The 24,746-nt window shown below is 41.6% G+C and overlaps 1 protein-coding gene across 5 annotated transcripts in view; it reads right to left on the minus strand.

The window, feature by feature from the left end:
* Positions 1 to 24,746, minus strand: part of EPHA6 (EPH receptor A6) — a 778,455-nt gene that overhangs the window by 707,604 nt on the left and 46,105 nt on the right. For all 5 annotated transcript variants that reach the window (XM_060234505.1, XM_060234502.1, XM_060234503.1 and 2 more), the window contains exon 2: positions 7,218 to 7,282. In XM_060234505.1, coding sequence (XP_060090488.1) covers positions 7,218 to 7,282 — 65 coding nt within the window. The remainder of the gene's footprint in view (positions 1 to 7,217; positions 7,283 to 24,746) is intronic.

The following is a 24,746-nucleotide window of genomic DNA, read 5'->3' on the forward strand; positions in this document are numbered from 1 at the left end:
TTTGCCAATTTGCCCATATCTTACATTAGTGAGAGGACTTTTAAAAGTGCAGTGTCCTTTTACTTTTCCTAATTTGGGTGGCTTGGATTTCTTGGAGTTAGGGTGAAGGTTTTTTTTTGCGGGGAAGGGGTTGGTAAAGTTCCTGTATTGTTAAAAGTCAAGTTTTTTTTACTGTTTTAAAAGGATTCTCTGTGATTTGTTGCTGCTGTGTTGTGCTGCTGTTGTTCCTTTTCTCTTCTGATTCTGGTTCTTAGGGGAGGGGACTGTTTGGCCTAATTTTCATTGTTAAAAGGGTCACTTTTTTAACAGTTGAGTTTGTCGGCCTTTTCTCAGTGATCTGCTTGGATCTGTTGTTGTTGTTTGGATCTGTCCACCACTTCTCTTGTTTGAGAGTTGTGTTGTTTGGGGCAGGGCTGGAGAGCTGGCATCTGTAGATTACGTGTTCTGTGGCAGGGAAGCTGGCACCTGGGTGAGATACCCAGAGCCAGCATGCTTGTTGTGTTTGGCTAGCTCTCCCCACATTGTTTGGGGCAGGGCTGGAGAGCTGGCATCTGTAGATTGTGTGTTCTGTGGCAGGGAAGCTAGCACCTGGGTGAGAGACACAGAACCAGCATGCTTGTTGTGCTTAGCTAGCTCTCCCCATGTTGTTTGGGGCAGGGCTGGAGAGCTGGCATCTGTAGATTGTGTGTTCTGTGGCAGGGAAGCTAGCACCTGGGTGAGAGACACAGAACCAGCATGCTTGTTGTGCTTTGCCAGCTCTCCCCGTGTTGTTTGGGGCAGGGCTGGAGACCTGGCATCTGGGTTTGCTGCAACCAGATCTGCACAGCAGACCTTGAGCAGATTGTGTTTTGTTGGCAGTGATGTTGGCAACTGGGTTTATATTGGTTCCAGGCCAGCAGGGTTCATAGAGTAGATAGATGGATGTAGTGCATTTGGGTCCTATAGAAATTCTGTGGTGTGAAGTTAGGTTTGGATTTGGGTACCCCAGGAATTGGACCCCCTGGCCCAATCTTTTTGGGACTTGGGGGTTTTGTAGGGAAGAGTCCCCTGCGGGTTCCCTGCAGTTTTGGGGGCTCTCCCTCAACCCCCCTGCCCCTCAGTAGCCTCTAATTATGCCCTATGTTGCCATTGATTTCAATGGCCCATAGGGTATAATGGTGGGACAGGGGCACCCTCTTTGGGTGCCCCTGAAATGGGACCCCCTGGCCCAAACGTTTTGAGACTTGGACAGTTTGTAGGGGAGAGTCCTCTGCAGGTCCCCTGCAAATTTGGGGGCTCTCCCTCAAACCCCCTCCCCTCCAGGTGGCTTCCAATATACCCTATTTTGCCATTGATTTCAATGGCCATAGGGTATAATGGGGCCGTATATTCGGAAATAGCTGCGCATCTATCATATATGCGGCTATTCTGAGTACCCGTATTCAGAAATATACAGTATTCCAAATTTTTTGGCTCCTTATATTTCCGAATCCAATTAATTCCGCAGGGCCCTTATGGCTTTTGGAAGGGTGTTCCAAAGTTCTGGTGCTGCCACCAAAAAAGCCCTGGATCTCGTTACTTACTTATTTAATTTATTTTAAACAATTATTAGCCTCCTTTCTTCCTTAATGAGATCAAGGTGCCTTATAACGCACATCAAACATATAAAGTAAAACACATTAGAAACATAAAAACCAAAATTTAAAATCACAACCCAGACTGTTAGTATATTTAACCAAATGTGCTCCTAAAATAAAAGTAGCTTAAACTACCTTCTAAAAATTGAAAGCAAGATGGACAGGTGCACTGCCCTGGGGAGGTTGTTCCATAATTATGGGGCTACCACCTCTCCTGTGTACACATCAAATAAGCTTCTTTGACTGATATGTGAGTAAGGAGGCCTCTCCCTGTGATCTTAATTTCCAGGCATACAGGAGAAGATTATCACTGGCTGAACAGAGATGGGTTTCCTCATAGAGATAACCATTTATATATCTTCCAGGAAGGGACAAATGGATGGATTATCTGTGTTATCGTGGACATTAATGACATTGCTGAGCAGTCAGGTTAGAACTGATAAAAGGAAGTACTTCTTCACTCAAAGGGTGATTAACACATGGAATTCACTGCCACAGGAAGTGGTGGTGGCTACAAGCATAGACAGCCTCAAGAGGGGATTAGATAAGCATATGGAGAAGAGGTCCATCAGTGGCTATTAGTCACAGTGTATTGTTGGAACTCTCTGTATGGGGCAGTGATGCTCTGTATTCTTGATGCTTGGGGGGGCACAGTGGGAGAGCTTCTAGTGTCCTGACCCCACTGGTGGACCTCCTGATGGCACTTGGTTTTTTTGGCCACTGTGTGACACAGAGTGTTGGACTGGATAGGCCATTGGCCTGATTCAACATGGCTTCTCTTATGTTCTTATAAAGCATTGAGACTTGCATCCTGAATTAATTGGAGACAGAGATGCAGAGTAATCCATGTAGGGCCCTACTCCCAAACTCAAGATAGAGCAAAGTGAAATTCATCCAGTGGGACAGTCTTGTGCCATGTAGGGCTTCAATAGTGGGTATTTATGTATCTATTGTGAATACTATTTGATGAATATTACTCAATTTCAGGGACAATTAGTGGTTTGAAATACCCTGCAATGCTATAATGAATAGTGGAATGCTGTGATATAGTTTTCAACTATAGTTGTGATCTAGTGACTTGTGTTTTACTAAATAAAGCTTGAGAGTAAACCATACTGAAATCAGTGAGGGATTTCCCTCTTCTCAGTGAAACAAATAAGCTCAAACTGTAAGGCTAACCTTACAGCTTAACCTTACAGTTTATAGGTACCCTATAAGGCAAAGTTTACCCTTCCTATAAGGCTAACCTTATAGTTTACCCACTTCTTTCCTTCTTTTTCTTCCATCTTTTTCCCCTATGCTGTCTCTTTATCATAGTAAAATTTTATAATTGTAAGTTTTTTGGTAGGAACATCTATTGCTCACTTCACCCTGTAAACTGCCATGTGCACAGATGGTAAGCAATAATATACACACAGATGTAAGAAATGTCATAAATGTTGAATAGTAGTTCTCAAGATTTCAGTTGTCAGTGAAAAACCTCAGAAAAACCTAGCATTCTGCTGTCTCAAAACCAACCGTGTGCCACTCCCAAGGGAAATTCACCAAGAGGGACAGGAAGGGGTAAAAAGTCTGAACAGCCTGTCAGAAGTACAGAAGCCAGGAGTGGGGAACAAGGGAGGGGACAGCCCCTGTCTTGCCCAGCCTCGATTTTAATAGAGGCTGTCTTAACCAGCCTCTATTTTTGATGTTCCAGTGGGCTTGTATTCATGCCAAGGAGGGGATGCCAAAGTAACAACAGTACCTAGACAGCTTAATTAGCTTCTTACACATTATTTTTCTTTTTTTAGTTCTGCAATTTCCTGGAATACTGTGATATAGTTTTCCACTGTAGTTGTGATCTAGTGACTTAGGTTTGTGTTTTATTAAACAAAGATCTTTGTCTTTCACAGTTCACACTTTCATGCCTGGCTGTTCTTTTAAACATAGGCTAGAAACTCCTGGCTGCCCTGGATTAGATAGCAACAACAAAAAAAGAGGGAAGGGAGCAATAAATGGCACAGAAGTGGTACACATGCATGCAGCACTATTGTACCTCAAGCCACAGGTAGACAAAAAAAAAGGACAGAGTTTGAGTGGTGGCAAGGGCCCTGTACAGCAGAAGGGAGAGGGGACAAATGCGGGAAAGTCCTCTATCCCACACACATATTCCTCCTCTCCACCAGCACCAATAACATCTAATGAAAAATTAATCCACTGAATCTAATACCAGAAACAAAGTAAACCTCACAGTGCATATGTGATACAGGTTTTCCTTTGCACATGGATTTCTTCTGATCCATTGAAAAAGCATAAGAAGGCACATGGGAAGCAATCTACTATTGTGTTACAAACAAGCCTAGAAGAAGGGGCCAATAAAATATTTTTCTGAGATAGCATTTTTATTTTTGCCCTCTAGACTCTATGTGCTTCAAATTGTTTGACAGTATTTTGGCACAGTTCATGGTAATTATATCAATCCATGCTTGTGGTTAGGCATGCTATTGAAACCCACTAGCTTTTTAAAAAAAAAAACTAGAAAACACTCGGTTTGCCACATCAAGCTAGGCTATTGGGGATAACCCCTGTGTTTTAGTAATTAGGAAGGAATAACCTGGTGCTCCCTTTTATGCCAATAATGAACTGAGTCAGAGCTGGACTAATCTAAAATGTTTTCTTCTCTGCCATAATTCAGTTATTTTTGAAGAGATTCTGAAGACTAATGTAATGAACAAACATATTATTGTACCAACATTCATCCATATTTGGTTTGCATATATTTTCATGGTGCAGGGTCAGAATCAAAGATCTCAGCTTCAGGAAACAGCAAAAAATAAAATGGTATTTCTTAATAGACTGGAAATACTGTTCAAGAATATGAAGGATTGTAAAACTCTGAAAAATGTAATCCATAAACTTGGAAACAGGCTAAGATTAAGAAATGTCATATTGCTTAAAGTCCCTAAGGGCAGAATCAGTAAAAGGGCATTTAAAAGATGTTTTATAGTGCTAAGGAAGTATAATATATCTTTCTTTCCAGAAGAAAAAAAATAGTCCAGAAATGAAACAAAAAAATCTCTTCAAGAAGCAATGCTTGCAGTCCTCTATGGGCTCTATCCACCAGGATTTGTGCAAATACAGTTGAAATTATTTGGGCCAATGTAAAAAGACAGTTCATGCAGGGTATTTTCTTGGTGAGTTTATTGTGCCCAAGGGTTTGTATCATTATATGCACCCTTCTAAACATTCAGCAATAAAAATGACATCACATAAAAATAAATTATATACTGTCAAAGGAACTGTTTAATTTAAAGAGTTCTCAGGATAAGAAGGTAATCTATAAAATGGATTAAGTGCGTAAATATTTTGCATCTTAATTAAAAGTTAAACTATACAAGTTCTTCCATGTGCTGTGAAATGAACTAGCCAAATGGAAAGCATAACTTGTAACCACTTGAGGCCAGATGTCTTCAAATAAGAAAAAGGGGTATATGCTTTTTCCAGATATATCTTATGGACTAACACAGGATGGCCCATCTCCTGTGTCCTGAAGCTCCTGACATTACTTGACCCGTGTGAGTAAGAAACATGTGGCAAATCTTCTACACCATTAAAGTAAAAGAAGCTGTGATGGACTTAAAGCAGTCTATCTGAGTGGGGGTTGAAAAGCTCACTCTGATTGGCTGAGCTGCTTCCATAGATATGAATGTATCTAGTGGAAGGAGGCTGGGAGAGGGAGAAAATCTCTTCAGGGTTCAGTTCAGTTGGACTGGAGATTGGAGCTGAAAGCAGACTGTCAGCTCATTTCTTGAGACAAACTGGTTATTTAGCTTCTGTCTGGAAAAGAGTTACTTTATGAGAAGGGGCAAATGCAGAGCTCATTCTGAGAGAAAACACTCTTAGAGAAAGATTTAAAAAATAGTTTCAGGTTTTTCACATATAAATCCTCAAACTCACTCACTCAGGACTGACTGACCTTGTGACAGATATATCCCCTCACAGACCCTTTTCTTTAGCAATCAGGTACACTCCAGACTGTAGAGCAACACCCAGGAACTAACACCCCTGAGGGCCATTCACACCAGCACCTCAGTCCCTTTTGTTAAGTCCCACACAGCTAGGATCCCGATCTGACTTCTGGGATTCCCACACAGCCACAAGAAACTTTAGCCTCTCTCCCAGTGTGTTTGTGTCCTTTAGCACTGACAAAACTCCTCAGTAGAGTCTTAAAGTTTCCCTCTGCCTTGTGACACACTGTGTTACAGCTTTGAGAGTTTTCCCTCAGAAAGAGCTTTGGATTTGCCTCTTCTCATAAATTAACTCTTTTCCAGACAGAAGCTAAATAACCAGTTCTGTCTCAGGAACTGAGCTGACTGTCTGCTTTCAGCTCCAATCTCCAGTGGAAGTTCAACTGAACTGAACCGTGAGATTCCCTCCCCCACCCCTCACCAGCCTCCTTCCACTAGATACATTTGTTTCTGTGGAAGCGGCTCAACCAATCAGAGTGAGTTTTTCACCACTCACCCAGATAGACTGCTTTAAGTCTATCAGAGAAGCTAATTCTGATATATTGCTCTTGAGTGTAAAAATGTAATTCATAAACTTGGAAAAGAGTCCATGCACTTAACCACTACACCAAACTGTCTCTACAAATGTAGCAAACAGTAGCAAATGTAGCAAACAGTTCCCATAAACTAGTGCTAGTTATCAGAGATGGTGTTTCACAAAAAAAACACCTCCTAGTATTTATTGCCATGCAGCTTTTATATATTATTGTATACTTGCATGATGTTATGCGTTGGGATCTAGCAGCTGGGTACTGCCAGCACAAATGGCATTCTACTTGCTATCAAAGAACTTGCATTTGCTGATCTGTGACACCCACAGCTAGCAATGGATGCTGCTTTGCAGATGGTTCATTGATGGTTAATGTTTGCAAAACTGAATCTGTAAACTCTATAACCCCAATTCTAAATAACATTTATATTAATATCTGATAGGATTACTAGCTCCCAATTTGACAATCCCTAGAAGTTTGGGGCTAGATCCTGGGGAAGGGGAGGGTTAAGGGAGAAGAGGAACCTTATTTGTAGCCTCAAAAGCATTCATTTTATCCAAGCAAATTGATCTGTCATCTGGTGATCATTTGTTGGAAATCCTAATATCAGGTGGCCAATATCCTCCAACCTTTCTTTTAATTGTAAACAGCAATTAAGGGTAAAATCCAGTTTAATTGCTAAAATTGTGATTATTAATAAATCAATATTTTCACAAGTTTGCAAGAAAAAAAAGATATCCTTATTTCTTGAGAGACAATTGATGAGACAATGCTACTTCTTATATAAATCCTGAGATATTACCTTTACTAAGAATATTTTGTTATTTTTGTATGTGGTATTTTAGTCATGCAGTTCCTTTTAAAAAACTCAAGTCCAGTTTCTTTTTGAAGTGAGTATCTTAATTTTTGTTATTTGGAGCTACAAACAGAGAAACTGCCATTTAAGGACAATATGTCATTTTATAACTGTAGCATGCGGAATAACCAAAATGTACATAGCAGCTTACCCCATTTAGAGGATAGGTTTAGCATGCGGAATAACCAAAATGTACATAGCAGCTTACCCCATTTAGAGGATAGGTTTTCCATCCTAGCTCTCCAATTGCAGTAGTTGTATCAAGAAGCACAACTAGAAATTAAAAGAAAATCATTAATGTCCCAAAAGACACAAATAAATTTAGTTAAATATCATCGTTCTTATGTCTGTATAGGAGAGAAGGAATCCAAAGCAGGTCTATTCAGAAGCAAGTCCAATATTAGTCACTGCAATTCACTCCCAGGAAAGTGTTCTTAGGACTGCAGCCTAGATCTCTCATAGCTTCAGGTGGGAAGCAGTGCTGGTCTGAAGCAACAGTTTGAGTCCAGTGGCACCTTTATGACCATCAAAGTTTAATTCTGGGTATAAGCTTTTTTGTGCATGTGCATGAAAACGTATCCCCAGAATTAAACTTTGTTGGTCTTAAAGGTACCACTGGATTCAAACTTTGTTCTGGATCTCTTATAATTAACAATACAATTCACACATTAGTAGTATGTAGTTTATTATATGTTTACGTCAACATATCATATGATATGACTAGCTGCTTTAAACTTACTCTTTCCACAGCTATTGAACACATAAAATCTTGGCAGTGACCAAATGAAAGCATAATATGAAGACCTGGGAAAGTTATATTTCCCTGATAAAATAAAGTCAAGCTGAAGTAAAGAGATAAGAAGTAAGATATATACACAGTATAAACAAGTTCTCACATAATCTTTGGAAGTGTGGGAACTGCTGTAATGTGCATCCTTTTCATGCTATTTGCAGAAGTCCAGGATCATGTGAAATGGACCCATAGTATTTATTTCTGACAGTGTTGCTTGATTTCTTAAAAAGTGAGAGTCACATGGAAAGCTGATTTGGCATTGATTTCTCCCATGAAGACTTGTACTTTAGATTTTATTTAATACCACAGATTTCATGCTGCTAATTTTGGGGGGATACCCAGAGTATTAAAACCACTTTTGAAGAGTTATACTGTACTTGATTCCTAGTGGAATTGTTTAGTCACATGTAAAACAGACTTTCTGGTAAAATCTAATATATAAACCTGTACATTTCCAATCCTAAATGTTTTTTTAACCCTTTAAACATCGTTTTACCATAACACAGGGACTATAATTCATTCATAATTCATTGAGACAAGCAAAGTATAAATAAAATTTACCACCTTACAAAATTGTTATAATGTAACTAGACTAGAGTTTGGAAAATTCTTGGAGTTTTTATGGTGGAGTCTAGAGAGGACAGAATTTGGGGAAGGGAGGGGCCTCAGCCAGATATAATGCCATAGAGTCTGCCCTCCAAAGCAGCCATTTTCTTCAAAGATCTCTGTTGGCTGGAGATCAGTTGTAATTCTAGGTGATCTCCAGATCTGAAGGTGGCAATAAACCTGGCAGTAACTGCTGAGTGACTTGGTACCACCCAACTTCAACAGATGCAGTCCTATGAAAGCCAGTGTGGTATAATGGTTAGAGCTTCAAAAAAGGGTCTGGGAAATCAAAATTTGAATCCTCATCTTGCTGTGGAAGCTCACTGGGTGATTTTGGGCCAGTCACATACATTCAGCCTAAGCCACCTCACAGGGTTGTTGTGAGAATTTAAAAAAAGGAGAATAATGTAAGATGCTTTGGTTCTCACTGCGTCAAAAGATGGGGTATAAACAAGGCTTTTTTGTAGCAGGAACTCATTTGGATATTAGGCCACACACCCTGATGTAGCCAATTCTTCTAGAGCTTACAGTAGGCCCCCTACTAGAAGCCCTGTAGGCTCTTGGAAGATTGGCTACATCAGGGGTGTGTGGCCTAATATGCAAAGGAGTTCCAGCTACAAAAAAAGCCCTGGGTATAAATGAAATGTATTAATAAAATAGTGGAAGATGAGAGGCAGATAAAAGTAGGCTGGCAAATGGCTGAGAAGGAGATAATAACACTGGGAAAGGGGAGAGGATATGGGGATTGCCAGGAGGAGGGAAAGAGGAAATAATAAATGTAAAGTTCTGCATTTAGGTAGGAAAAACCAAATGCATAATTATGCGATGGGGAAGACTTGTCTTGGCAGTAGTATGTGTGAAAAGGATCTAGGGGTCTTAGTGGACCATATGTGGAACATGCAGCTAGGCCAATGGAATTTTGGGCTATATGAACAGAAGTATAGTGCCCAGATCATGCAAAGTGATGGTATCACTTTACTCTAAACTGGTTAGGCCTCACTCAGAGTATTGTTGCCCCAGAATGTCAGACCAGAACCAAGATCTGTTGCCCCAGAAGGTCAGACCAGAACCAACAGGTTGAAATTAAATAAAAGAGTGATTCCCCAGTGGAACAGGCTTCCTCGGGAAGTGGTAGACTCTCATTCTTTGGAGGTTTTTAAACAGAGGCTAGATTGCCATCTTACAGCAATGCTGATTCTGTGAACTTTGGCAGATCATGAGAGGGAAGGCAGGAAGGGTTGCATCAGCACTTTTTTCGGCTGTTTTTTGCATGCCAAGGAAAATGCTGATCACCAATTTGAGGTCAGTCAGCAATTCTTCTCCAGACCAGTTTGTCTGGGATCCCGGAGGATCTCCCCCCCCCCATGTTCTGGGTGTAGAGTGGGTGTCACTGTATGTGTGTGTGGGGAGGTATTTGTGAAATTTCCTGCATTATTCAGGGTGTTAAGCTAGATGACCCTGGAGATCCCTTCCAACTCTATGATTCTATTATTTTAATGTGTGGGAACGTCAGCCTGGGCTAATGGCAGGCACCTCACAGCTGGGCCATACCTTTTCCCAGATAGAGACTGCTGAAAGATGGAGAGGGAAACTGAAGACATGGGGCAGATAAATGTAATTCGGCTCTTCAGTAGGAAGGAGAGAAGGAAACAGGAAAAGGGGGGAGGAAAAGGAAACGGAAAGATGGTTGTGGAGAAGAGGGAAATAAGATGCCTCCTGCAAATACTTGCATGTTCCTGCTTGTGTATACTAGTACCACACAGAGATTTCTCAGAGGAGCTCTTAGAAAGCATAAGGAGAAATTCCATTATAGCCTTATCACTCCAGAACATTGTGAATATAGCCCAACATTCCCTAAACTTATTTGTAAATATCAGAAGAATTTCTTAATCATCTTTGGTAATGTTAATGTAATAAGCAATAAATTTCCCCAAACACAATTCAACTAGCCTCTTGCAGCTGGATGATTTATTTTATTCCAACTAGAAACTGCAAAAAGGGTTGATAGTTTCCAAATCTGACAAAACACCATAATTTTTAATATAACTCAATAATATAACCTTTGGACCATGAGATAAACTGATACATAATATATCAAAATTCTGTATTTTTTACAATTCTAAACGATATAAACAAAATCAGCGCTATTCCTAAACGTTTTTAGTGCATTTTTACTATAATGTGAGAAACCGATCACCTAAATGCCTGCTAGTGTTATCTGATAGTATAGTCATTTGGCATTTTCACAGTGCTGCTGCTTTATCTTTTTCAGATCTTTTATGTATTTATTTTAAGCTCCAGTATGAGGATTGTACAGGTTTTACTTTTCGTTTATCTAAGCAAGCCCTATAAATCAAGTTAAAAACTCAGAGGCATGATCTAGTCAAGATTAAGCAATGTTAATTACCATTGAGTTTAAGGGGAAACAGTTAAACACATTATTAATTCTTCAGTTGACATCAATTGCATTTCACCTTGGATGGATGTGCCCTGAGATTTATCGAAAAAATAATTAAAACCTGCTATTCAATTGTAATTCATGTGAAGAAACAAAAAAAGTGTGTTTTTCTTTAAAAAAAAACCTTTAAAATCAAATTTAAGCTTCTTGTTAAAACTTTGGGGCTTTTTTTTTTTTTTTGTTCTAAATTTAATATTACAGAGGAGGGTCCCCCAAAGAAACCTTGTCAACCAATGTTACTTGTTCAGCTGCTAGAAGCACAAAGTCTCTGACTCTATGATAGGTCATTAGCCTATTATTAATATTTAAATATTTAAACTACTTATAAATTTGGCTAAAACTTTGGAACCTTTGTTGTTCTAGGCAAAATATTATGGAGGGAGGATTTTTTCCTGGAAAAACCTCAATTTGGTTTACTTGTTCTGCTAAAAGCACAAAGCCTCTGTGTCTGGGACAGGTCACTAGCTTATTGCTAACATTTAAAATAGTGAGTAAATTAATGTGAATGAAAAGAGACACCAATGTGGCTGAATCACAATATTCTAAATAAAACTGTTAATGTTTATTTGCATTATTCATTCTGCTTAGTTTGTAGTATTTCATAGAACTTTGCAAAAAGTGCCTAATTGCTCTACAGAGTAAAATAAAAGTTCATGTTATGAAGGCCCAAGGGCAATAGAGTTTGGTTTTCAGCAAACTATAAACCCCTGTAGAATATGCTTGTACTTCTCTAACTACAAATGACAGTTCAATGTCAGCATTAGGCAACCAAAAGTCTAATCTCCATGGATAAGTTTTTGATTTGTCTATTCTTTAGGGAAAGTTTGTTAGAAGTCCATATGTGTTGGGGTGAATAATAAAAAAGTACTATAATTAGAGAATCAAATAATGAACTGTAAGGCAGGACAACTGATTTTTTTTAAGAGACAAGAGGAAACAAATGAGAGTCCACTTGATAATAAGCAAAGATACAAGTTTGATTTATCTTTTCTTTACAAATTTTCTGTGCCACATCTCCAGAGAACCTATTGGAATCAGTGTGTGTGTTGTGTGTATGTGTGTGTGTGTGTGTGTGTGTGTGTGTGTGTATATATATATATATATATATATATATATATATATATACATATATATATATATAAAATAAAAACTTTATTTGTACAGTAAGCACAGGACTTTTTTGTAGCAGGAACTGTACAATACAGAGAGAGAGAGAGAGACGTCAGCTGTTAACTGTCAGCAGAGTGACGCCAATGAACAGCCAGTTTTGGTTAGTCATCTGTCTACAGAGTCCGAGAAGCAGTCTTCTTATTAGAATCCCATACCAGTGCTGTGAAAAGCATTAAGACTCTACAGTAAAAAAGGACACTACTTTAGAGGACATTTTAGGGGCTAGACAGAGAGCCAAAACCTAATATTATCAGAATATTATAGGAGTGTGAGAGTAAGTAAGTAAAATTTTATTTGTATCCTGCCCTCCCCGCGTAGGCAGGCTGAGGGCGGCTAACAGCATTTTATACATATACAATAATAAATATAAAACTTTAAATTTAACCATAAAAACTTTAAATTTAACATCACTTAAAAACCAGTTAATGTACTTAAGTTCATATAATTTGAATTGATCTGGCAGCAATGGTGGCGTTCTGACGCTAGTTTTCTGCCAGTTTGAATAATTCCGTGATGACATAGATCCTTAGACAGGACCATGTTGGCGGATCCTGATTAACAACAATTCAGCAGTCGATATATGCTCGTTTAAAGAGGGTAGTCTTGCAGGCCCTGCGGAACTGATCAAGGTTCTGCAGGGCCCGCACCTCCTCAGGGAGCTGATTCCATAGGGCAGGGCCGCGATTGAAAAGGCCCGTGCTCGGGTATTCTGAAGCTTGATCTCTTTCGGCCCAGGGATAGTCATTTTATTTTTCCCAGCTGACCTCAGTGCCCTCTGGGGTTCATATGGGGAGAGACGGTCCCTCAGGTAGGCCGGTCCTCGGCCATACAAGGCTTTAAAGGTAATGACCAACACGTTGTACTGGACCCGGTATGTGACCGGCAGCCAGTGCAGTCCACGTAGCCCTGGCCATATGTGCTCCCATCTCGGGAGTCCCAACAACAGCCTGGCTGCCGCATTCTGCACTAGCTGCAGCCTCCGGGTCCGGCACAAAGGTAGCCCCAAGTAGAGGGCATTACAGTAGTCCAATCTTGAGGTGACCATTGCATGGATCACTGTTGCGAGGTCCCGACGCTCTAGGAAAGGAGCCAACTGCCTTGTCCGCCTCAGATGGAAGAATGCTGACTTGGCAGTGGCTGCTCACTGGGCCTCCATTGATAATGAAGGCTCCAGTAAAACACCCAGGCTCTTTACCTGGCACGCTGCCTTCAATGGCACGCCGTCGAAGGCCGGGAGAGCATTTCCCCTCCCAGAGCGCCGCGACCTACACAAAGGACCTCTGTCTTCGCTGGGTTCAGCTTCAGCTCACTTAGTCTGAGCCACGTCGCAACAGCCTGTAAGGCCTGGTCCAGATTACCTGGGGCGGAGTTGGGCCGTCCGTCCATTAGTAGATAGAGCTGGGTGTCATCCGCATATTGATGGCAACCCAGCCCAAACCTCCGGGCAATCTGGGCAAGGGGGTGCATATAGATGTTGAACAACATTGGGGAAAGAACTGCTCCCTGAGGCACTCCACAATCTAGTGTGTGTCTCTGGGACCGCTCATCCCCAATTGCCACCCTTTGTCCCCGACCAGAGAGGAAGGAGGAAAGCCATTGCAAGGCCAACCCCCCAACTCCAATGTCGGCGAGGCGGCGCGTCAGCAGCTGGTGGTTGACTGTATCAAATGCAGCTGACAGGTCTAGTAGCATCAGTACCGCAGCGCCGCCTCGATCCAGTTGCTGCTGGAGGTCATCCACCAAGGCGACCAGCACTGTCTCCGTCCCATGGCCCGGTCAGAAACCAGACTGGCACAGGTCGAGAACGGAAGCGTCATCTAGAAACCTCTGTAGCTGCAACGCCACTGCCCTCTCAATAATTTTTCCTAAAAACGGTAAATTAGACATCGGACGGTAATTCGCCAATTCGGCCGGGTCTGCTGTACATTTTTTCAAGAGAGGGCAGACCAACGCCTCTTTCAGAGGTGTTGGAAAGTGCCCCTCTGTGAGGGATCTATTTATGATGTCCCATAGAGGACATCTAAGCTCCCTCTGGCAAGATTTAATCAGCCAAGAGCGGCAGGGGTCCAGATCGCATGTTGTTGGGCGAGCAGCAGAGTGGATTCTATCGACTTCCTCCAGGCTGAGTGGGTCGAAGTGATCCAGCACCAAACCCGAAGACAGGCACGGAGCCTCAATTTCACTGAGAGACTGAAGCTGTCAGAAAGTTGAGTTAGGAAGGAGAATTTGAGAGTGAAGAGTAGGGCTGCCAACCCCCTGGTCTGGGCAGGGAATTCCCCTGCAATGACATCACCCGGAAGTGACGTCATCAAAATGGCGCTGCCCGTGCAGGACCACTCTAGGCGTTTCCAGGAAAACTCTATGGTTTCCCCAGACGCTCTAGCCATTTGGGAGGTTTAAACTCTATGGTACTTTTGCACAATAGAGTTTTAACCTCCCAAATGGCTAGAGCGTCCGGGAAAACCATAGAGTTTTCCTGGAAACGCCTAGAGTGGCCCTGCACAGGGCCCCTATTTTGATGACGTCACTTCCGGGCGACGTTATTCATTTTGTGCGCATGTGTCGCATGCACGAATGTCCCTCGCCGGGGGATGAAGAGGACTTGGCAACCCTAGTGAAGTGTGTGTGAAGTGAAAGAGTAACACCTCAGTCAGAAGTTATTATTATTCACTGAAGAATTAAGCTATAAACATCCTGAAACCAATATGCTTACTCAGGGCTTTTTTTGTAGCAGGAACTCCTTTGCATATTAGGCCACACACCCCTGATGTAGCCAATTCTGCAAGAGCTTACAAGGCTCTTAGTACAGGGCCTACTGTAAGCTCCAGGAGGATTGGCTGCATCAGGGGTATGTGGCCTATTATGCAAAGGAGTTCCTGCTACAAATAAAGCCCTGTGCTTACTGTACAAATAGAGTTTTATTTTGTTTTATATTAACCTGGAGTCCTATGGTATTAAATATTAAGAGTCTCATCCCCAGGACCACATAGCCGCCCTGAGCCACTTGTGGGAAGGGCGGGATACAAATCTTAAATAAATAAATAAAATAAATAAAAATAGTTCAATGAAGAAGCCTTAGCACTTGGGCACAATTCTATGGGGAACATTAAATAAAGTCTTTGGAATTAAATTCCTGGTGGCTGCATTACATACGTTAAGAGGGAAGTTGTGACAGGGATGCTGAATATCAGCCACTTCAAATGAACCACAGGTGAAAGCTATGAATGTATTTGGAATGATTTTTAAAAAACTATTTGGTGTCAACTGTTCTGCAATTGATTGCTATTAGTGTGTGTAAGTTTATAAAATAAACTGCACAGCAGAATAAAATTTTCCGGATGTCATGTTTGGCAATTAAAATGGGGAGAAATAAGATTTTCTCACAATTCAGCTTCTCTATTACATTTTTCAATAAATAGCATTTTGATAGTCATTTTTTATACATTCCTAGGGACCAAAACAACTATGAGGGCTTAAAAATGTTCCTGCTATGCTGAAATTTTTGACAATATTTGCATAGCAATCTTTTCAGTATAATAGGTATAATAGATGTCTACCCAGGGTTAGTATTTTTGACTATAATCTACTGCTGGGAAAATTGTTCTGCTGGAAGAAAACAGTACGTTCAGAATGTATTCAGAAGTCCTGTTCATAAGCATAACAAAAAAAAAACTATAAAGGGGATTTAAAAATTTACATCAACACTGTATTAGGAAGAGTCAGTTTTCTTTTCAGCTTAAAAATGCAGTCTTAAGCTACCTATTTTATTTTGTATATTAAGGAAGGGAATTAGAAATAAAAGGAAGGAGCACAGAGAATTGTTGGGGGGCTCCAAGAATTGCAAAATATTTAAGGAGGGGAAAAAGGCTACCTTCAAGTTATCCATAAATGACTGAGTTGGTGCATGATTTGTGGCAACTTTTCAACAGTCTGCAATACAGAGTTAGCTGTCCTATTCTAAAGCTGGCTGACCAGATATGAAGGCATTGTGGTCACAGGCAGGCACTCAAGAATGGGCCATGCTGAAGCTCTGTGTCAGAAGATGGATAAGGAGAATAGGCATCTCCAGGTAGCACGGGCCTGGAAAGCTGGAGTTCTCACAGCACAAAGTTGGACAGGCTGAAGCATGAGCTACTTTGAATCGGCAAAGATTATAATTAATTGGGAATTAATAACCCTATTATTAGGAATTAAATATATTGGGAATTAATACACCTGCCCCTTTCCTGTACCCAAATATTCTCATCTCAAACTCTAGACTGTTACAATCTACTCCTGAGCAAGACTTGAATGTGGGCAGCCTTGAAATGCTAGCATATGCTGTCTAGCTGGTCCGAGTTTTCACTTTAGGCTTTTTATAAGTTGTAGATATAGTTCTACTACCATATGTTACTAATAAAAATTGTTTATACAAGTTTTGGCTCTGGACTTCCCCTTTCTTTGTTCCTTCATTCCATAGAGTTGCCAGGTCCAACTCAGAAAATACCTGGGGACTTCGGGGGTGGAGCCAGGAGTAGGCTTGCCAATCCCCAGGTCCCAGCGGGGTTTTTTCCACTTTCCCAGGCTCCTTCCTGCCCCATGTCAGTTGGCCGGTAGGGGGAAGCCCCGCCCCCACAGCCACCATGTGACTTTCCACCTCTGGAGGCTTCAGTCTCCAATTGGAAAGGCTTCCTCTTGGGATGGTATGTCTGTGTTACTTTGAAGAAGCTGGCAGCAACTCGTGAGTAGAGATGCCAATCCCTCCCTTCAGAGTCGCCAGAAACGGGAGGGGGGGAATGTCTGCTGGGCACTTCATTATTCCCTATGTGGAGATCGATTCTCATAGGGTATAATGGGGAATTGATCTGCAGGTATCGGAGGCTCTGGAGAGCTGTGTTTTGAGGTAGAGGCACCAAATTTTCAGTATAGCATCTAGTGCCTCTCCCCAAATTACCCCCCAAGTTTCAAAATGTTTGGACAAGGAGGTCCAATTCTATGAGCCCCAAAAGAAGATGTCCCTATCCTTCATTATTTCCTATGGAAGGAAGGCATTTAAAAAGCTGTGAGGTCCCTTTAATGTGATGGCCAGAACTCCCTTGGATTTCAAATAAGCTTATCACACAAATATGCTCCTGGCTCCACCCCCAGTGTCTCCTGGCTGCACCCGCAAAGTCCCCAGATATTTTTTGAATTGAACTTGGCAACCCTAGCCAGGAGACTTTCCTATTCCTAAAATAAATAAAACTACAACAGTGCAGTTCTCCTGAATAATCTTCATTTCCTCGTTCCCCCTCAGCAGCTGCAATTCCAGTAAATGCAGGTGAACACACATTCACAAAGCAGTCAAACCGAGTGTGCAAACACACATTTTTGTGATATCACTGGGGTCTTACTCACAGAAGCTGCTGTATTTCCACCAACTTCTTCAGACTAACGCATGCAAATGAAAAGAGAGATGTGGAGTTTTCTTCCATCTCGTAAACACGTTCTTATACAAAACATCTGGAACAATGCAAAACCAGATTGTGCTCTCTCTCTCTTTCCATTGATAGCTGAAACTGAATTTAGTATTACTTTGGCTGTATATAAAATTTTGGCAGCATTGGCTTCTATGCATGGATAGGAATATATGGTGGAATTTGTGGTAGTGCTTCTGTTCAAGACTGTTGGTTCATCAAATTGTTAAATAAAGAAAGGCAATAAATCCAGCTTGAGTGTATACAGGAAAGGCACTTAGAAAACAAAGTAAATATTTATTTTTTATTTTTTATTTGTATCTCACCCTCCCCTCAAGCAAGCTCAGGTCAAGTTATATATACTCACATAACTCATTATCCTAACTAGCAACCTAATCAGGAAGGAGTGCATTTTTTCATTCTCCTTGTTTTGATTCTGTCCATCATAGTATACTTCTAGACCAGCTGATTGAATTTGATATTGGGGATGCCACATTTGGGTGGTTTTGGTCCTAGAAGGTGAACCAGAAATCCCAGGAAGTGGTGTAGAATGGCATCTGCTTGACATTTGAAATGTGGAGTCCTACAAAGCTCCATCTTGACCCCACTGCTGTTAAATATCAATATGAAACCAATTGAAAAGATTATCTGTGACTGGGCTGACCTATCCGCTATCTGTGGATAATGCCCAGCTTTTCAGCTAACTCAGAGAAAATTCCACACAAGACAGAGGTAGTATTGGTTGAGAACAAGGCCAGTTGAGGTTTATGGAATGTTTATCTTCTGGATAGGTTTGTACTTCTTAAAAAACAAATTCAGTTTGGGGTACATTGCAATCTGGCAGTACAAATGGGGGTTCAGAGCTGCATTTAACCAGCTTTTAAATGTCCTCTGACAAGTTTTGCTTTTAACTACTTTTCACTGGTTCACCAACTGTGGCTTCACCTAGAAATATGTGATTTGGATAGATTTATCCATTAAATTAGCGCTGTATATTGTATGCTGACTGGTCGGGGAAGCCCTGCCCATGCAGTCACCATGTGCCCTTAGATCTCTGTAGGTTTAGAAGCCTGCACGCACTTTGAAAAAAAATGTGTGTGCACATCTTTAAATTTCAGCAGCAAGTGAAAGCTGTATCAGATGGCCAAGCAGCAGAGCCCCCTGTGTATGGGAGAGTGAAGTCCAGTCCTGGCTTACCTTCACCTTATATCACCTTATCACTTTATATTTCACCAAAGCCAGTAAGTGTGTATGTGAGTAAGAGCGAGCAAGAGATCCAGAGCACAGTCTCTGTGCTTGGTTTTTGGATTCATTTCAGACATCTTTTATAGTAACCTGTTTATGGGATGGAGGAAATCTCCATCTCTCTCTCTCTCTTTTAATTTGCTTGTGTTAAGTTGGTTGGAAATGCAGCAGCTCCTGTGCCTAGAACCCCAGTGGGGTCTCAGAAGTGTGTGCTTGCAAACAAACTCTGTTTGAGAAATGAGAAAGAAAGAAAGAAAGAAAGAAAGAAAGAAAGAAAGAAAGAAAGAAAGAAAGAAAGAAAGAAAGAAAGAAAGAAAGAAAGAAAGAAAGAAAGAAAGAAAGAAAGAAAGAAAGAAAGAAAGAAAGAAAGAAAGAAAGAGTGGCAACACAGTATAGATAAACAACCAAAAAAAACTGTGCCAAAAATATCAAGCACTTAATTACATTAGAAAAAATTACATTAGAATTACATTAGAAAAAATACACTAGAAAAAAAATTATTCTATGTGCTCAAACATCAACAAATTCATACAATGATACCACCCTCTTTGCATTATTAAGCTGCGCCTTGCCAGAGGTGCGAGCTGAAGGGCGAAAGCTAAAGGACTCTTGGCCTGTGGCTCTTAGCCTGGGGGCTGTGTAAGGACCAGGAACCCAGATCCCTATTTTCCTTGTGTTCCCAATAAGTAGACCCTCCAGAAGAGAGCCACATAAACAAACAGGATTTAAAAGGGGACTGTATATTTTAAAAAAAGCTATCATGAAGGTAGAATGCCAGCAGGGGGGTGGGGGCTTTCCAGTGTTTTGCACTGAGTGTCACATGTATGACTATCTGCGCACAGGACAGAAGTCTTGGGTGTATGCTCGATGCAAGGAGCTCCTGGTCCTCAGGGAATGAGTTTGTACCCTTGAGGCTGAGGTGACTGACCTGGAGAAGCAGAGACAGTGAGTTAGGCACTCAGAAAAGACTCTCGGGGACGTATTAGATGAGCCCCACTCTGAACGTGGCAGCCCCATTGCTGCCAGGGAGCATGAGGGTCGAGAGGACACTGTGCTGAGGATAAGGGGAATGCGCCCTCGGAAGGGACCTCTTCTTCAGTTGGTGAGCGGGTATCCTTTCATGCCAAGGAACCATTCCTGGGCAGGGAGAGAGTGGGGGTCTTGGTAGATCGTGATTCGATTCTTAGGCAAGTAGACAGCTGGGTGGCAAAATTGCGTACTGACCGTATGGTGACTTGCCTGCCTGGTGCGAAGGTAGCGGACATTACGTGTGTTGTAGATAGGCTGATAGACAGTGCTGGGGAGGAACCAGTGGTCATGGTGCATGTTGGCACCAACGATGTGGGAAAATGCAGTCGTGAGGTCCTGGAGGGAAAATTTAGACTGCTAGGCAGGAGACAAGGCCAGGACCTCCAAGGTAGCCTTCTCAGAAGTGCTACCTGTTCCACGTGCAGGGCTGGAGTGAGAGGCACAAATTAGAAGTCTCAATGTGTGGATGAGACGATGGTGTAGGGAGGAAGGGTTTAAGTTTCTTAGGCACTGGGATGCTTTCTGGAACAAGCAGGAGCTATACAAAAGAGACGGTCTCCACTTGTCCCCAGATGGAACCAAGCTGCTGGCTCTTAAAACCAAAAAGGTGGCAGAGCAGTTTTTAAACTTCATCTTGGGAGAAAGCTAACAGGAGATGAAATGTCTCTGGTTCAGAAAGACTCATCCCAAAGAGATGAAGGGTTAGCTGTTACTTTTCTACTGGGTAATGGATCAGAGTTGTCCACTGAGATGGTAACATACAGTATGGAGTGTCTGCCAAAGTCTCGAGGCAGCAGGAGGAAGGCTGCGGGCCTAACTTCCCTGGGAAATTATAGATGTTTGTATACAAATGCTAGAAGTGTTCGAAGTAAAATTGGTGAGTTGGAATTTTTAGTGTTGGAGGAAAACATAGACATTGTGGGAGTTTCAGAAACTTGGTGGAATGAGGAGAATTAGTGGGACACGGTGATTCCTGGATATAGGTTATATCAGAAGGATAGGGAGGGAAGGGTTGGAGGAGGGGTGGCTCTGTATGTCAGAGAGGGTATACAGTCCAGTGAGACTGAGGTCAAAGAATTGGATTCTCTTCTAGAAATGCTTTGGGTCAAAATAGAGGGCCCAAAAGGAAATTTAACTATGAGAGTTTGTTATTGCCCATCAAATCAAAAGATGGAGGATGATTATAATATGATGGAAGGATTAAAGATAGCAACTGAACGTAAAAACTGTGTCATAATAGGTGATTTTAACTATTCACAGATTGATTGGGTCAATATGTGTTCAGGTAGAGAGAAAGAGACTGAGTTTCTAGATGCTCTCAATGACTGTGCTATGGAGCAGATGGTCTCAGAACCTACCAGGGGTTCTCTGAGATGAGGAGGCATGTGAAGAGGAAACTGAAAAGAAAGGTAGATACAGTCAAAGCCCTTGGGGAAGCTTGGAGGCTATTTAAAACTACAATCCTAGAAGCTCAGATAAAATATATACCACAAGTTAGGAAAGGCACAAACCGGTATAAGAAAAGGCCTGCATGGTTAACAAACAAAGTAATGGAAGCTGTAAAAGGTAAGAAGGACTCCTTTAAGCAGTGGAAAGCTAATCCAAGTGAATTTAATAAAAGGGAACACAGGCTGTCGCAAATCAAATGCAAGATTGTGATCAGGCAGGAAAAAAGGGACTATGAGGAGCATATTGCAAAAAACACAAAGACCAACAATAAAAATTTCTTTAAATATATTAGAAGCAGGAAACCAGCCAGGGAGGCAGTGGGGCCCTTCGATGACCAAGGGGTAAAAGGATTACTGAAGGAGGACAGAAAAATGGCTGAGAAGCTGAATGCATTTTTTGCCTCAGTCTTCACTGCAGAAGATGAGAAATGTTTGCCCACTCCAGAACCACTAATTTTGAAAGGGGTGTTGAAAGACCTGAGTCAAATTTACGTGACAAGAGAGGAGGTCCTACAACTGATTGACAGATTAAAAACTAGTAAGTCACCAGGTCCGGATGGCATACATCCAAGAGTGCTGAAAGAACTCAAAGTTGGACTTGTGGATCTCCTGACAAAAATATGTAATCTTTCATTGAAATCTGCCTCCGTTCCTGAGGACTGGAAGGTAGCAAATGTCACTACCATCTTTAAAAAGGGTTCCAGAGGAGATCCGGGAAATTACAGGCCAGTCAGTCTGACCTCAATACTGGGAAAGTTGGTAGAAAGTGTTATCAAAGACAGAATGAGCAGGTACATTGATGAACACAAATTATTGAGGAAGACTCAGTATGGGTTCTGTAAGGGAAGATCTTGCCTCACTAACCTGTTACAGTTCTTTGAGGGGGTGAACAAACATGTGGACAAAGGGGACCCAATAGATGTTGTTTACCTTGACTTCCAGAAAGCTTTTGATAAAGTTCCTCATCAAAGGCTCCTTAGTAAGCTCAAGAGTCATGGAGTAAAAGGACAGGTCCTCTTGTGGATCAAAAACTGGCTAATTAATAGGAAGCAGAGAGTGAGTATAAATAGGCAGTCTTCACAGTGGAGGACGGTAAGCAGTGGGGTGCCGCAGGGCTCAGTACTGGGTCCCATGCTCTTTAAGTTGTTCATTAATTATCTGGAGTTGGGAGTAAGCAGTGAAGTGGCTAAGTTTGCAGATGACACGAAATTGTTCAGGGTGGTAAAAACCAGAGAGGATCCCAAAGGGATCTGTTGAGGCTGGGCGAGTGGGTGTCAATGTGGCAGATGAGGTTCAATGTGGCCAAGTGCAAAGTAATGCACATTGGGGCCAAGAATCCCACCTACAAATACAAGTTGATGAGTTGTGAACTGGCAGAGACTGACCAAGAGAGAGATCTTGGGGTCGTGGTAGATCACTCACTGAAAATGTCAAGACAGTGTGCGATTGCAATAAAAAAAAGGCCAACGCCATGCTGGGAATTATTAGGAAGGGAATTGAAAACAAATCAGTATCATAGTTCCCCTGTATAAATCAATTGTGCGGTTTCATTTGGAATACTGTGTTGTGAGAAAAATACCCCTAATTCTAGAACATCGTAGTCACCTGTTTGGTTGCCAGGGTGCCTGGAGACTCAACTCACACACAACTGCCAGGAGCACGTGGGTTTTGTCTACCACACTGGAAGGGACTTATGAGTACTAACAGCCACAACGTTGCAGCAGCACTCTGTGTCTCTCGAGGAGTGCTAACCAGGAGAACAGATGGTTTCCAGTTGCTTCCTGCAATCCCCATCTCCGCCTTTGTAGCGGAAGAAGGTAGGCTGCCAGGAGCAAGCTGTTTTCAGCCTTGACCGCAGAATCTCTAGGGAAAGGCTAACAGCACTAACAACTATCTTTCCGCAGTGCCAGACTCCATAACAGCGAAGAGGGAGGCTCACGTACTCAACAGATGTCACCTGTACATAAGGCAATCAAGCTCACCCCATGAGGGGACCCTGTCAGACTGCCTACACTTTTGTCCCACGGAACCCAAAACAAAGGATGGTGCCAGCAGAGGAGTAACATCTTCACCTATCAATCAATCAATCAATCAATCAATCAATCAACCTTTAATGGCATATAAAAACAGGTTAAGGAGAACAATGGGTTGAGAAACAGAGAATAGGTTAAAATACTGAACCTCAGGATTAGAGCACAATTACATAAGATCACAGTTAAATGAAACAACACGACTGTTCCTTGTCTTGACGAGTCTTTTTGGCCCAGTACAGGAATAAGGCAGTATTCACGATTATGTCAGGAGTAACATCCTTCAAAAGAAACTGCACCTTCTCTGGATCAGCCAGACCCATCTTATTTAGAAGAATAGGATCCAGAAATCGACAACGAATACTTACATAAAAGGGACAGTACAGAAGAATATGTGAAATAGTTTCAGTAGATCCAGACTTACACGGACACAGTCTGGCCGCATAGGATATGTTGTGATATCTACCATATAAAACTGCTGATGGCATAACGTCGAATCTTGCCAATGAGAAGGCCCTACGCTGTTGAGGGTTTTGTAAAGAGTAGAGATAGGAGGCCATATGGCCAACATCAAACGAGAATCCTAGACTCACAGGCGAACAAATTTTATTAGCGGCACTGTGAAGATTTTTTAATTCAATATCCAGAATTCTGGCTTTGATCATACGAAATGCCTCTGATTGTGAGAGCATAAATAATGACTCTAAGGATAAACCAACAGAGCTGATCTTTTTCTCAATGTAGTCTAACCAAATAGAGTAACTGGCTTCTGAGAGCATTTGAGTGATAAGACTGGAAGGATCAAAATTATAATGTATTCTCAACCAATATTTAACAGTTAGAAGCCAAGCCCTAGTTTCAAGAGGAACCTGCCCCAATTCTAGGCATAGGGCTGCATAAGGCACACAACATGGCATTCCCAAAATTTTACGAAGAAATTTGGCTTGGATGCGTTCCAAGGAATAATCAAACGTGCCAATCCATAATGGCATACCATATAGTAATTGCGCACATGTTTTGGTCTTAAAAACTTTCAAAGCAGCCGGCACAAATTGGTTGCCCTTATTGTAGAAGAAACGACAGAGATAGCCTGAGCACTGGCCTTGGCCATTTTAATTACAGACCTTCGCTGTACAGTCCATAATGCATTGTATTGAAAATGAATACCTAAATACTTAAAATGTCTAACCTGCTCTATTTTATTTCCATTAAAATCCCATTTGAGTAATTTCCAAGTTCTTGAAAAAACAAGAATTTTGGTTTTTTCAAAATTAAGATGGAGCTTATTAGTTTCAAAATACTCAAGACAACGGCTAAAAAGACACTTCAAACCCACTCGCGTGCAGGACATTAATAAAGCGTCATCTGCATACAGTAACAATGGCACGTGAGTGGAACCAAGTTTAGGGCTATGACCGTCGGCGCCAGACAACGTCTGTGCTAGATCATTAAGGAAAAGGTTAAATAAGGAGGGGGCTAAAATACAGCCCTGTTTAACACCCTTATTCGATGGGATTTTTGCC

This window comes from Heteronotia binoei, chromosome 3, assembly GCF_032191835.1.
Source record: "Heteronotia binoei isolate CCM8104 ecotype False Entrance Well chromosome 3, APGP_CSIRO_Hbin_v1, whole genome shotgun sequence".
NCBI classification, from domain to species: domain Eukaryota; kingdom Metazoa; phylum Chordata; class Lepidosauria; order Squamata; family Gekkonidae; genus Heteronotia; species Heteronotia binoei.